Source organism: Cygnus olor, chromosome 1 (assembly GCF_009769625.2).
Source record: "Cygnus olor isolate bCygOlo1 chromosome 1, bCygOlo1.pri.v2, whole genome shotgun sequence".
Lineage (NCBI taxonomy): Eukaryota > Metazoa > Chordata > Aves > Anseriformes > Anatidae > Cygnus > Cygnus olor.
Window position 1 is genome coordinate 4,053,964 of NC_049169.1, and position 14,373 is coordinate 4,068,336.

The following is a 14,373-nucleotide window of genomic DNA, read 5'->3' on the forward strand; positions in this document are numbered from 1 at the left end:
TCCCCTGCAAAATTGGCCAGATACCACCAAACTTTCAAACTTCCCTCTGGTTGAGCAAAATTCTTTTTAGATATACGGTTTGGAAATAAGAAAATTATGCAAATTTTAGACATCCAGCTAAATATCTACCCCTGTTCATCTCCTTCAGTTATTAAGGAACCTTGACAACTTGCTCATATATAGATAATTACATTGCAGATGTCTATGATACATACGAAGACTATGATGTCTAGGATCCTCACTGCAGTTTTAGAGCTGGAATTAAAGGTACTAAAATTAAAGTATAAATTAAAAGAACTGAGTAATATGTATTTTAAGCCATGATCTTTGCTTTTGCACCCACAGCCTGGTTGCATTGCCATCCTCTATACTACAATTACAGTGTAGGTATCAATAGCAAAACACGAACATGGCATAACACCAGTGAAAACAATTATCTAGACTAGTGTATATTAAATTGCTGATAGCTGAAAAATTGTGATTTAGAGAATCTTTACTCCTGGCTCTGAGGTATTGTAGACTTGTCTGAGTCATTTTAAAGTGATTTCATACCTTGTCTTCACTGCTTGTAAATGCTTTAGGACAGAGTTTGCCACTTGGGTCTGGATTCATCTTATTTCCTAAAAGTTATTTGTCTTATTATTAAGCTAGTTATCCAGAGTCTTTCTACAGTCAATGGAGGAAAAATGGTGATTTATCTGACTTACATATCTAAGGTAGGAAGGGATGACTTGGCTTCTGGCAAAGCTAGCCCTCCTACAATGCTATAAGGTGCCATCTGATGCTTCTTTTTTAGATGAATTTTCTCACCTAATGTGAGAAGTATCCCCCTCTGATGTATCTGTGGCATCTAGCAAAGCAGGACCTTAATATCAGAAGTCTAAACCCAAGCTGATGTAGAGTGTTCATGGTTAACATATCTGTCTCCAAAATCCCAAAAGAGAAAAAATGATGACAAAATAAAGCAGAACAAAAAAAAAAACTATTTGAACATGAGGCAATACAAACAATATGTTTCATTCAGAGTGAAAAAAGGGAAGCAGCAGGTCTCCCTAATACATTTCTTCTGGGCTGCTAATAAACAAAATCATCCAAACCTTTCCTCCTGAAAAGACACATTTCTTTTATAAGGCCTTACTTTTCAAAGTTTAAAGTATCTGGAAAACTAAATTAAATGATTTATGTTAGTCAAGGAAAAAAGTTATTAGCTTTGTGTTCTCTAAACAAAATGAACTCTAGAAATTTAATTTAACTCTTTTTTTTGGTCAAATATTTTTTGAGATAAAAAATGGCTTGCCTGCTGACCCCAAATCCCCGTATTTGCACAGCTGTAGCCAAGGTGCTGTGCCTGCAACAAATTACAGTGCTAGCAGCCACATTGAAATACTGACAAGAAGTCCATGGCTTCAACCTCTGGCAGGAGAGGTGATCCATAAACTCTAGCAGTTCTTTCAATTTAGAGGTAAAACATCTTATATGCACTCGTTGAATCTCCAAAATAAATGATAGCACAGAAATAAAACCTCTGAGCTATTTTCGACTCTCTCCTATGAAGTAAAATCACAGATAATGGATTATCACTCAGCTCTCTTTCAGGATCAGAAAAAATATTTTTTTTTTCTTTCCTTTTTTTTTTTTTTAATTTAATAAAAGCATTTTGAAATGGAATAAAAGACAATTGCAGCTTGATGGCAGAGCACACTTACACCTGTTCTCAGGCAATACAAATCCAATTACTGAAGAGACCTGTCCCTGTGTCAGCAGTGGTGTAACTTAGACCAGAATCGAGGCCTTTGGTGCATGCTAAATGATCAATGAATTATAGAGGAGGGGAAAAAAACACGAGCTTTAAAAGCCATTTGGAAAGTACTGATATCCATCATGAAATCATGAAATGGGAGCTTGAAAGGCAAATAAATGGATTTCAGAGTGATGTCGAACATGATGCATGGATGACTCTTGGTTTTCCTCCAGGATGACGAATGTCTTCTTTGGCCTCAGTTTGCCATCTAATTAGTCAAAGTCTCTCCTCAGTGAGAGCTGTCATTGTTTGAACTCAACAGGTTAAGGGAGTTTGTTCTTTTCTGGATGAATCTAGACCAAAAAATCTACATTTGCTAGAAAAAGAAAATGAGAACAAGCTTCTGTGTGGGAAACATGAAAAAATAAGGGGAAGGGCAGGGGATCTTGCTGTGGGAAAACTGAAGTCTGCTGTCTGTGACCATCCAGCTTTACTGCAGGGACACATGAAGGCCAGCTTCAGCTTTTCTCCAAGAAGTGTATTAGCTGGGGAAGAAGAAGAGCACCTGCTGATATGTCTACAATGCATGGACCTTGTAGACTGTCTCCAAGCAAGCCCCAGCCTCAGCGGGCAGTACCTCACATGTAGCACAAATATCTTAAGTAAAGAGGGCAGAGCAGGCCCTTAACTCGAGGTGTGAGCTCTGCCGTGCCCTCATTAACTCAAGCATGGCCTGGCCCTCACACAGCCACATCACCTATAGTTTCAGGGCCTCCTTCACCTGGAGGCAGCTTGTGGAGTCAAGCTGAAATCTGGTTCCTAGCCTGAAACCATTCACAAGCAGGTTATTGCTTTTTGCATGCACCACCACCACTGACAAACAGCCATGTCTGAAGATGAGTTCTCTGTCCCACAGCAGCTTGCTGACCTCCCCAGATCTGGCACCTACCTCCGGAGCGATATAGTCAGGAGTCCCACAGAAAGTACTTGTCTTCGCATCTCCAAACATGTTCTCCTTACACATCCCGAAGTCAGCAATTTTGATGTGCCCCTCATTGTCCAAGAGGACGTTGTCTAGCTTCAAGTCTCTGTGGAGGAAGAGAAAGGAATACCTTCTTTTAAAGTGTTACAGAGCCATGCAAGTGATTTTAGCAAAATACACTCATTAATTCACTAATTGCCTACATGTTCCAATTACAAAAGAAGGCTGAGGGCTAGAGGATGAGCTGCTCTCTCTAGAAGTTCAAAATTCATCTTCCTCATTCCTCCTGTATAAGCACTGACTCATTTGCTTTATCTAACTTTATCCAAGATATTTGCATCTCTCCTTGGAGGATGCAGAATAGTGAAGCTAAAAATGCTTTGTCCAGGTTGATACTTCTGCTCTAACACTGCCTGGAGAAGGGGAGCAAAAAGGGACTGGCTAATTCTCACTCCCCCCTTTCCTGGGAGCTTCAGTACTGTCTCTGAAGCTACTCCCATATTTCCCTTCCAGTGCAGGCTTTACAAATGTTGGATGAGGTAAGGACCTGCGAGCCTTCCATGGCTTGCAGAGGGTAAGAACAATGCTGGACATCAGCAGAACATCTACCAACTTTTCACTCATGGGCCCCAGAGGTTTACAAGCCCTTCACACATAGCTGCCAAGGTGTTATCAGAGGTTTCAGACTCTGAGAGCTGCTGTGGGAAGCAAAGATCCCAGAAAGAGAGAAAAAAATAATAATCAAATATTAAAAAAAAAGAAAGAAAGAAATAAAAGCAAGTGAGCTGATGAATCATGGTCATTTACAGAGAACAAAGAGGTCCCCCCATGTGGGAATAACTTCTGAAAGGATAGAAAATAATGTAAAGAAATAAAGAAAAAGGCATAAAGAAAGGAAGGCTGGCATAGCTTCCGTGTTAGATTTTTGCATCTTACCTAAACATTTTGATTTTCATTGTAACAATGATTCAGGGAGATGTTTGGATCAGTGATGCTCCACCTCACCTGGGATGTAGGTAGAATTTGCATACCTGCTCTTGGAGCACCCATGCTCCTGTACTGCCTGAACCATGCTCTCAATCACTGCTGCCTCTCAAGACTCCCAGTGCACACAGATAAAACAACTGGATTTGTGCACCGCTGAGGTGACAATTGGTCTTTTCCAACATCTGCTGATTCACAGCCTATACACATTTTCCACATCTCAGGCAAGAGTCCTTACCACAGGGCTGCTATATAGCCACGCTCCTGGTGACAACAGTTTTACAAATACATATTTTTTTTTCTCAGAAATGACCTTGTCCACTTGACTTTTTCAAGAAGGTCACTTCTAATGCACAATTTTCCTCAGTCACCTACAGTTGTGGGGAAGATGTGTCTCTTCATCCTCCCTCTGCAAAGCTCCTTTGTAGTGTCTACAAAACTGTTGTCATCGGGCAATAGTTCGTTGCTGCTAGAATACAGCCAAAGAAAAAGTAGGAGTCATCAATCAAAAAGAAATATAGAGACAACCAAGACATTTGCTTTCCAAGTGGCAGACACTCATGTTGTCACAATTTCCAGCTGGAATGACTTATTCTAGTTACACCATTGAGATCAATCTCTGGCTGCCAGCACTGCTTTTATTCATCTGGTAGTCTGAAGCGAAACAAAAAACCCATCACCTACAGTTCACTTTCATTATTTTGATGAGCCTCAAACTCATTGGCTCAAGGGATTGGATTTTCTGCCAAAAATGCCTCGGCTCATTCATTAAAATTTAAGCCAACATTTCCAGACGTGGGTGCATGAGACAGAACAGCTGGATTCGTTATTCTTACTACATCACAAGTGATGTAGTTTCAAAAATGATTTCTATTCACTTTTCTAAATGCTTAGTTAGCTCTGACTGAGATACTGATGGTTGTAAGTTCTCAAGTGACCTTGTGGTCATTGCCTTCAGGAAAAAAAAAAAAAAAAGGAAAAAGGAGTAGGACTGGTCAAATATTTCCTATCAAAGCCTGATATCCAAAGGAAAGCCACACTGACTCCTGGGAATAAGCTATTTCTTTGTACCACCATGTCTAGCTATCCCATTTTGACCCCACTTCCCAGCACAGTCTCTCATGATCTTTTGTTTCATGGGAAAATGGGCCCCAAAACCTGGCACAGTATTGGTACAGCAGTTTCAAATAAAAATGTGAGTTATAAGCAAAAAATCATCTTTAACAGTCCTGTCATGAATTCAAAACATCCTGCAGATATTTTTAATCAACTTTTCTAACAACAGACACGGCTAAGTGGTTTGGGCACTTCACAAAATGCTGAGACCCCAGAGATCATCCTGGCTTAATGTTATCGATATCGATCTCATGTTTATGCAGTCACCCTCACTGGTCAATAAACAGCTCTCACATGAGTACTAATAATGAATAATGAGAGTTTATATGAATCAAAGCTTGAGTTTAATGGGAGAGTGAATTGTAAACAAGCCATTCACTTTTAGCATTTTTCTAGTGTTCACACTATGTGACAAACATTGAAATAAGCTCATTTTGGTTTCAGCAAACATTGCTTTAGTGAGCTTTCTCATGTGTTTGTTACAAGCTATTCAATTCCCTTTTTCACAAAATGCTCCAGTGTAGTAACTAATGGTTGCCAAGAAGATGAGTTAGACGAGGGTTCCCCAGAAATTCAGTTTCTCCTTTCAGCCATCGGAAAACAGACCATTTCCTGATTTCTGCAGCCCCTCTTGCTTCCATCTTGTCCCTTGCCCTTTCATATAGGTCTCAAGCACAACCTTTGTGTATTAGATCAAAACATTCATGCATAACTTCCAAGCTCTTAGGGAAGTAAAGAAGAAACTGGAATGGGCAATTTTACAGTAGAAGATTTTTTCTCTGCAGGATTTGGCAGGCTGATGAATCACGGACTAAGTTCCTCCCAGTTTTGGAAGTCTGGGAGAAGATTCTTCTGTCTGAGTGCAGCTGCCTTTAGTGCCTGACCTAGTATCCATCTGCTCTCTACAGAGCCCACTGATAGAAAGCTCACTTCTTATGGACAGTCTAACACAAGTTTGATGAACTGACACCTGAAAAAATGGATTTTTCTCTGTTTACTCCACTTACTCCAAGAAAGGCTTGGGTGGCTAGCTCAGAGTCGTGATGATAAGATGGATCCCATGGGGCTGTGTAGAATAAACCTGTTAATAACTAACTCCCAAATTAAGGTACATTGCTGTCTCCCCATTGCTGTTACGTGAGCTGACCTTTTCACCACTATTCCAGGGTAAGCAGTACAGCAGATATACCACATTTCTCATGGCTAGCTTGACCTTATGTATCTTCATCCATGGAAAGCTTAAACTGTGTGCTTATGCTGAGTGCTAAATGAAAGACTTGGTGTAAATGCATCAAAGAGTTTGCTTTAATGTTAACTGAAAGAGGACTGAATTCCTAAGAAGGGCTCAAAACTGCCTTTTTCTGAGCTATCTCTTCAAAAGAAAACAGCAGGCCATTGTCAAAAGTGAATCTGCATAGATGTTTGATGACAGTAAGTGCATCCAAGGGAAAGTCTCTCAGTCACAATTAGTGCTTGCAGGGAAAGAAGAAAGGTTTAACATATCAGACACTGAGGAGTAAAATTACCTGTATATTATGCCCTTTGAATGAAGGAACTGCAGCCCACATATGATTTCAGCAGCATAGAACCTGAGTGACAGAAAGAACAAGTTAGAATGGTTGCTTTCCAGCAGCTGCTTTCAGCTAGACCCCCAAAAGATGGAAACTTTGCCTTCATAGGAGCCAAAATTTCATTAAGTCCCCAGAAACCTTGGAGTGTCTCCAGAAGGCTTGGAGTAACTGGATTTTACAGGTAACCGATGGACAATGCGGAATTCCCAAAAGCACTCCATGTAGCTAGCCCTCCATCCAGCACTGAAACCACTCTGGGAAATGGCAGGGATTTGAAGCCCACTAGTCTAGGAGACAACAAAACACGGCTAGCTGACATTTTTTGATGTGTAACAGTTTCTGAGTACATGTCCTTAAGTACCTAAGGATGTCTCAAGGTCATAAATGAAACAAACAAATAAACCATTACCCAGCTCCAAATGCGTACCCTGCCTTGCCTCAAGAGATGGTTCCTGTAGCAAGGAAGGAAGAGTGGGTGGTGTCTGCCTCTCCCTTATTTACATATTTCATGTAAATCACTTATTTACAGCAATGCACCAGACTGCATCAGACTTACAGCTAATGCTTCAGAACTCAAAAAGGCAGCTGGAAATAGCTGTGTTCAGTGGCTGCTGCACAAAGAGCTGAGTGGTGCCAGCATGGGGACAGGCAGGAGGACATCTGAGCTTGGGGACAACAAGCTCCTTAGCTTGTCACACAGATCTCTTCACTGCCCACATCAATGACTTGCTTTTGAAATTTTACCCAAGATGTGGACAAGCTAGCAGTTCAGTGGCCTTCCTGTGGAGTCTTTTGGAGTTTTAGAACTTTGTTCTTAACACGTTTCTGCCTAAAGGACAAAAACACGTCCTGCTGCAAAGAGGCAGCATAAAGATGAAGCATCACTGCACGATGAAAGTGCTCTGCCCAGAAGGGAACGTAACCACCGGTCATATCCTCCAGGTATTTGTATCCTTCGCTTCACCAGTCTTCAGTGCATTGGCCTGAGGGCTTAATTCTGAACATTCACATGCTTTTGGAAAAGAAAACACCCAGCAAATTAAACACTGATTTAAATGATTATTTTTTTTTAAATTATTAAATAGAAATTAATTCTTATAGTGGTTTCAGTGTTGACTTTTCAAATACCTTTTGTTCGCAGAAGGATTAAAAACACTTTTCATGTATTTGAATTCTTCTATTTACTTTAAAAAGAGCTAAATACATTTTTAATTCTCTTTTGGTGTATTAATTTTTGATTTGAATTTACCTTTTGCAGTTTTGATGAGCTTTATCTTTTTTTTTTTTTTGACTCAAACCTTAAAAGGAAAAACGAGCATATTCTATTACTTCTAACAAACAAGAGCTTTGCCTCTGATCACTGGACTGTGAACTTCATTTGAAGTGGTGTTATAAAGAACAAGAGGTTGAGATGGCTGAAAATGCATCTGTGGGATTTCTTTGATGATGGCAAAGCCAGGGTGGAGGTTGGGTGCACGATGTCATTTCTGGGGCCTCCGGTGCTGGGCTGAGCAAGAATTAAATGAGCGCAATTGTAGAGCGACCGCAGGGTTGCTGTAATTCAAAGCAGGCACCTGTAGGTTGCTTTAGTATGAACCTCATCCATGAGCCATCTAAATAAGATCTCAGGCATGCTCAAGGCTGTTTGTAGACACTCAAGGCACTTTCAGAGGTAAGATTTCAGCTGAAGAGCCCCCGGGTGAAAGGGACTGATCCAGCAAGCAAAGCAGCCTAAGGCACAGCTTCCGTCCAGCCCAGCTCTTGGCTGTGAGCAAGTGTTTGGGGGAATATTCTGAGGTTAGCACAAACTATGGGAGCCAGTTCACATGCTGGAAGGAGGCCCATTATTTGTAAGCTAAAGGATGAGACTGCCAGCAGATGTAATGCTGACGAGGGTGTAGCAGCATCTGTAATGCTTCCAGACAGAAATAGCTTCCCTGGTTGACCAAGAATGCAAAACGAGTTCACATCTGACTGCAATGAACTGCGTGGATGTGCTCTAAAAAGCCTTCTGTAGGCGGGGAAAAATGACAGGGAGAGGAAGTGACTTGATCCAAGTCAGCCAGTGAGTTGGGGTGATGACCTGTGCGTCTGTTTTGTTCATTTTGGAGACAGCTGGGATTGGAAGTGGTTCTGTTTCCAGACTAAAATCCAGCTGAGAGCATTTTGAAGACAGGGATAAGACACAGAGAGGTCAAGGGATGTGCCCGGGGTTACCCTCACGGGGCAGTGGCAGAGCTGGGAATAAAACTAAGAGCCCTGGTGTCTCCAGCTGCTGCCTTTGCGTCTACCATGTGTGAGAGCTGCAAGCCAAAAGGTAATCATAACATCTTACGTGGCTCTGGGAAGGTCGAACTTATGACAATTCTGGATATGGAACATGAGGTCTCCTCCGTTGAGATACTCCATCACAAAGAAGAGATTTTCCTAGAGAATAAGACAAGATGAACATTAGGGGTGGGGAAGGGGGAAATAAAGTTGAAAAAGCACACCCAGCAATCACTCAAAAAGAGGAAGGAAAAGATTACAGCCAAGGTTTTGGAGAGAAAGCAGTTTCTTCTACAAATTCCTCATTTCTGTTCTTTGTTCTCCAAGCCTGTACTCACCCTCTGTGCTTTAATTTGTATAAACAGCATTAGCAAACATTGTGAATCCACTTAATAACCAGTCAGTGCCATTGGTTTTTAACCATCAGAGCTCAAGGGTCACTAAAAGGGGATGAGTGACTGTAGAGTGCTTGTTTAATGCAAGGACAGAGGGACAAGTTCACTGGGGGACTAGGCAGAAGCAAAACCCAGGTCTCCTCTGATCCCAGCCCTGGGCATCACCCATCCAGTGGAGTGATCTCAGGCTGGTGTTACCTGCATTCCCACATATCTTTTATAGGTGAACAAGGGTTTGCCCTTTTCAAGTTACCAGAGACACTGGCCAAATGAAGCAAGTTTGATTTTAAGCCTGGGAGCTGCTCTGTTAAATAAGGCAGGATTTAACGTGCTAGTGGGAATACTCATGAACTACTCATATTTCTGGCTGCTCATTGGGTGCTTGCATGCCAGAGAAGACTGAGAAAATATCCAGCCCTCCTTCCCAATCACTTGCAACCATCAGCTATTCTACCAGGGCAGTGGAAAACTCTCTTCCTGGTACATAAGAGGGATGGGGGAGATCTCTGAACTGAAAAAAAAAGCAGAAAATGTCACCTAGGTCTCCCTTCCAGCCCTTGGTGCATGCCATACTGATCCCCTCACTGCCTTCACCACCACGGAGATATCAGATATTTTTTTTTTCATTCAAACCAATCACTTTACCTATAAAGCAGGAGGGGCTCCATTCTCTGTATCTGTGCAATGAGCTATGCTCCCAGTCTAAACTTCTATTTCAGTAATCTCAGCTTCTGTGCATAAATGCATGAATAAAATAAATGGATGCCTTATTTTCTCTGTTTATTAAACATCTGAAGTTAGTTATCTCCAGGCTACGCTAAAGTTTATGAATATGCTCCTTTTGTTGCCTAGCACCCATCACAATTTGGAGCAGGGGGGAGAGATCTTTTCATGTATATTTTTAACAGTTGAAGGAAGATTTTTGTCCATAAAATCCAATGTAAGCATCTCTGGCAGCAAGCCAAGAGCTGGTCATTTAAAACCAAACAAAACAACAACAACAAAACACACAGCATTTGTTCTTTTCAAATAACAGCTGTCTGCTCTAATTTGTGCAATTTCTTTAGCCAGCTCCTTTTAATTACAGTACTCTTATTTAAATGGAAGTCTGGCTGGAAACCCCACCTGTCATCCAAAAAGCACAGGGCCAGAGCTAGTCTCCCAGGGTAAGAATACACATTTTTTCCAATAAACAACTGGGTGCAGGTTTTTCATTTTGAAGGTCTGGCATCTGTAGAGGTCTGTGCACAATAAGTCAGCTTAAGGAAGTAAGAAGACCAAATGGAGATGGGCAATTCAGTACAGAAATGCACAAATCTTGGAAACATGAGTTCAGGAGCCAGTTAAAACACTTAACTGCTGTTCATTGTGAAGATACACAGGGAGATGATGAGGTTTAGCTAACAACAAACCAGAAGCTGCATGGATCACACTGAGACAGGAGGAACCTCATGGGTCTTCATTTGGCCAGATTCAGCCTCAGTGGACTGGGAAGGACAAAACCCTGGGTTTTCCTGGGAGGTTCACTGAGTTTGGCTACATCTTATCGCTCCTCTTTAAGCATAAATTGAAGTCCACACCTAGCAGAACGAGGAGTCATTCTGCTTGCTCATGGATTTGAGCAACCATCTAATGTACGCATTTAATTGAACTGGGGACTCTTATTACATCCTTCTACCATGATGGGAAAGAAAAAGCGGACAACATCTCAGATTAATTGGCATTCAAAAATCATTATGTGAGCTCAGCCTCTGAACTGTCTAAAGATATGAAGCTGAAGACTACAAACCTGATTTGGGCATGATTACTACTGAAGTTCATGGTCTATAGGGTGCTAGGGATGTTACTTAAATGCTGATGAAAAGAAAGATGGCATAACTCTGAGCTTTTTAATCTGAAATGGGGAGTTCCCCTTTCTTCTTACAAAGGTCCATTGTCTGGCATGGCCTATGGAGAAAAACTGCTTGAGATCAACCTTAAGTACACAGTTATGAGGAGTAAGATGTAATTAAGCAGTGCAAACTGCAGTGCACTATTAGAGACAGTTTCCTAAGCCTGAGATCTGTGGAGCCATAGAACAGCTTAAAAATGGAAAGTGGAAAAAAACATGCTTGAAACCACTGAAAATTTAACAGTGTGCTAGAGGGCAAAAAGGGTTAGAATGGCACGGAGGACGTGTTTGTAAACAGGCTGCAACCTACACTTCCTCTTGTCCTGGGAAAGTTTTCTGATGGCTCCTTCTCAAGAGTCTGCTTCTACAAGGCTCTGAAGTCTGCTAGTGTCTAGAGCAGGTGGGAGAGAGTTGAGAAGGTACGTCTGAAGTTGCAGCTGGGATGGCAAGACTGACAAGAAGATAAGACGCCCGTATCCCCTGTGATGGCCCCAAGTCAGAGGTGCTAAGCAAGAAAACATGAATGCTGTCCCTCAGCGATGAGACCTACAAAGCTCTGAAGGAGCCTTGGGGGGAGTCCCTCCTTCACCCTTGCTGGCTGCCTTGCAGACAGACCATGGACAGCTTGCTGACCCCCTTTGAGAGCATCCTTGGGTAGAAACACTCAAGCTAAACTTCTGGTCACTGTTCCAAACTCATGATAGAACAGAACAAGTCTGCTCTTACGGCAGAGTTTCGGGCCATCTTTTATAACCACGGAGTTCAAGGTAGACTGGAAGGGAATTTCCTACACTCTGCAATGGGTGCTGCCCCAGGATAGTTGGCACTGCCTTGAGGACATCAATGTGTCAATTCTTCCCTACAGGCAGGTCATCTTCTAGAGACCTTCTCCATTGCTGCAGAGGAAACATGACAAACCCCTCTGTGGGAGGATGAAGTTCTGCTCCTACAGCAGACAGAACTGTACAACACGGTGCCGTCCAACACAGACATATACAAGCACGCATCCTGAACGCAAAATAACACGGTGCCCTGATAAACTCCATCCCACCAGGTGCTGAAAGACTTGATTACTGCAGGAATTTAATTTCTTGACCTATAAGTCCCTCAGTGCCTGCGCTGAGCTGATCTCTCTGCAGAGCCACCTGATCTTCCCAGGATGTGGCAGGGAAGGAGTTAAACCAACCTGCTTCTGTTCTGCACGCAACTGTGAGAATGAATAGTCACCATCAGAAACGCTTTCAACTTTATAAACAATGAGTACAAAGCAGGCAGCATTTAAATCGATCTTTTGAAGGTACAGCCTAGAACAGGCTCTTAAAATCCTCAAAGCAGCTGGAAGCCCTCCAGAGCACTTTTCTGTGGGGACTCTCAGATTCTGTTTTCTTTGCATTTGAAAGCACTTGCACACATACAAATATACTATTTAACACCGTTTACTGCAGAGCAAAATTCTTCTTCCCAGGGCTCCCAGGGGGATGAATATTGGAATAATTAATGTTGCAGGACAGTGTAGCATTACCCTTACCCTGTGGATAAGGCTCCTTAGTGCAGACTAAGTGCCCTCACTCCACTGCATGCCTGTTGAATTAGGTTGGCCCTTGCAAGACAAAGGTTTGTCATGATGCAGCTCCTGCAGCTGCTTCTCGTCTCACATTTTCCATCAGCTCAGCCCAGCCCTCCTGAGTGGTCTCTCCCCTGCCCTGGGACCCCCCCATGTCTGACTCCAAGGGGTGCTGTGACCTGGGCTCCCATCCCAGCAAGCTGCGGGGAGATGGGGACACCAGAAGAGGTTGTGATGCTGTGCTGCAGAAAAGCAGGTCCTGCTTAGGTTGAGTCTCTAGGATTTATTTAAATAGGCAACATAATAGTCATGTCCAAAATGCGTATTGAATCCCCAGTCCATGTTGTTCATGAACCGTGCCTGCACATTGGATTGCTAGTTATCACTGGCTACAACCACGCTGAGGAGCACCCTAACAATTCAGTCCTCTGGGTACTCATCCATGCTTTGGATCTATTTTATTTCATGGGATAAATGACAATCTCTCAGCCCTTCTCCATCACTTCACCCAGTGACTGTTGCTGTCTCATTCACAGCATCCCATCCCATAGGAAAGCAAGCAATGCACAAAGTCCCTGTCGCATCTGCTCCCATGAGGAACAGCTAATTCAGGGTTGCTCCTTGCTAGTAGGTGACCAAGAGAGGTATTGTCCTTGCTATTTTCATCATCTGGATTAGCAATGCCAAATTGTTACAGATTAAAGCAACCCCAGGTTTAATTTTGTTCTCTGGTCTAAAGACTGTTTCTTTTTCTCCCTGTGTAGTATCAGTCTACCTTCTGGAGATGGCAGCATTTCTTTCAGCTGTCAGGTAATTCAGTCCAGTCCCTCATCTCATGATTTCTTTTTTGTTCTAATCTCTGCACTGCCAGCATTTTTGACTGCACACTAAACTGCTATTTGGGATGCTTAGTTATATGTGGCCATCTTCTTACTATAAAGCATATGAATATTTTTATATACAGATATAAAGACATATAGGTATACGTAAGGGTGCAGACATGGCTGGCAATAGCTCCTTTCACTCAAGTTCTGGTATGCCAGGACCCTTCTTCATGGTTCAGAGCAAACAGAGTACATCACTTGCAGTGGTAAACTGAGTCACTGTCAGCCCCATCTTGCAAGAGAAAGTAGCTTCTCCTATCAGTATAGGGTGGGAGCTTGGAAAGACACTGATTTTCTCAGTCTGGATACAAATTTCTGTGAAAATTAGGGGGATAAAAAATTTCCAGACCAAATACTAAGCAAAAAGTAGCAAACTTCATGAAACCCTGAATATTTTGTCAGCTGAAAAATAGGGAGAAAAAATAATATTTTTATTTTAAGAAGTTGATTGTTTTTGGGACAAAGAACTGAGCAGCTATACTGCAGGCTTTTAGAAATCCCAGTCAAAGCTGAATGCTTTTGGGACCAGGAAAACCTCAGATCTGGGTAACAGAAAGGCAATTAGAATATGTATATTTAATAGATCGATCTTCTATCACCTAAAAGCCTGTATGTGAGCTTGCCCCCTCTTTTCCTTCCCAAGACAATCCACCTGTTCCCTCCATATAGGCTGACACCACCTAGAAGTGTCTTTTAAAGACTTCAGATTTTTGACGTTATAATTACAGCTGCTCACATGTACTTTGGCAGAATCTTGTTGAAATCCCAAAGCTCTGCTGAGATGCTGCTATTTCTACTGTACCATGTTGAAATTCTGGCCAGGATCGAACAAGACCTTGCCAGTTTTCCTGCCTGCTTTGCAGGTTGCAAGACGTAAGATCCCCAAAGCCTCCCTAAACTTCCCAGTTTTTCCCCAACTTTTCCATCAACTGGCTAACATTTGGCTGACGAGACCTGAATCAGAAATTTCCAAGATG

The 14,373-nt window shown here is 42.2% G+C and overlaps 1 protein-coding gene across 4 annotated transcripts in view; it reads right to left on the bottom strand.

Moving 5' to 3' along the window:
- The window catches only part of PRKCQ (protein kinase C theta), a 63,258-nt gene that overhangs the window by 6,424 nt on the left and 42,461 nt on the right, over positions 1-14,373 (bottom strand). For all 4 annotated transcript variants that reach the window (XM_040546564.1, XM_040546583.1, XM_040546574.1 and 1 more), the window contains 3 exons: positions 8,730-8,821; positions 6,350-6,412; positions 2,691-2,829 (listed from right to left, as the gene is read on the bottom strand). In XM_040546564.1, the coding sequence (XP_040402498.1) occupies positions 2,691-2,829; positions 6,350-6,412; positions 8,730-8,821 (294 nt within the window). The remainder of the gene's footprint in view (positions 1-2,690; positions 2,830-6,349; positions 6,413-8,729; positions 8,822-14,373) is intronic.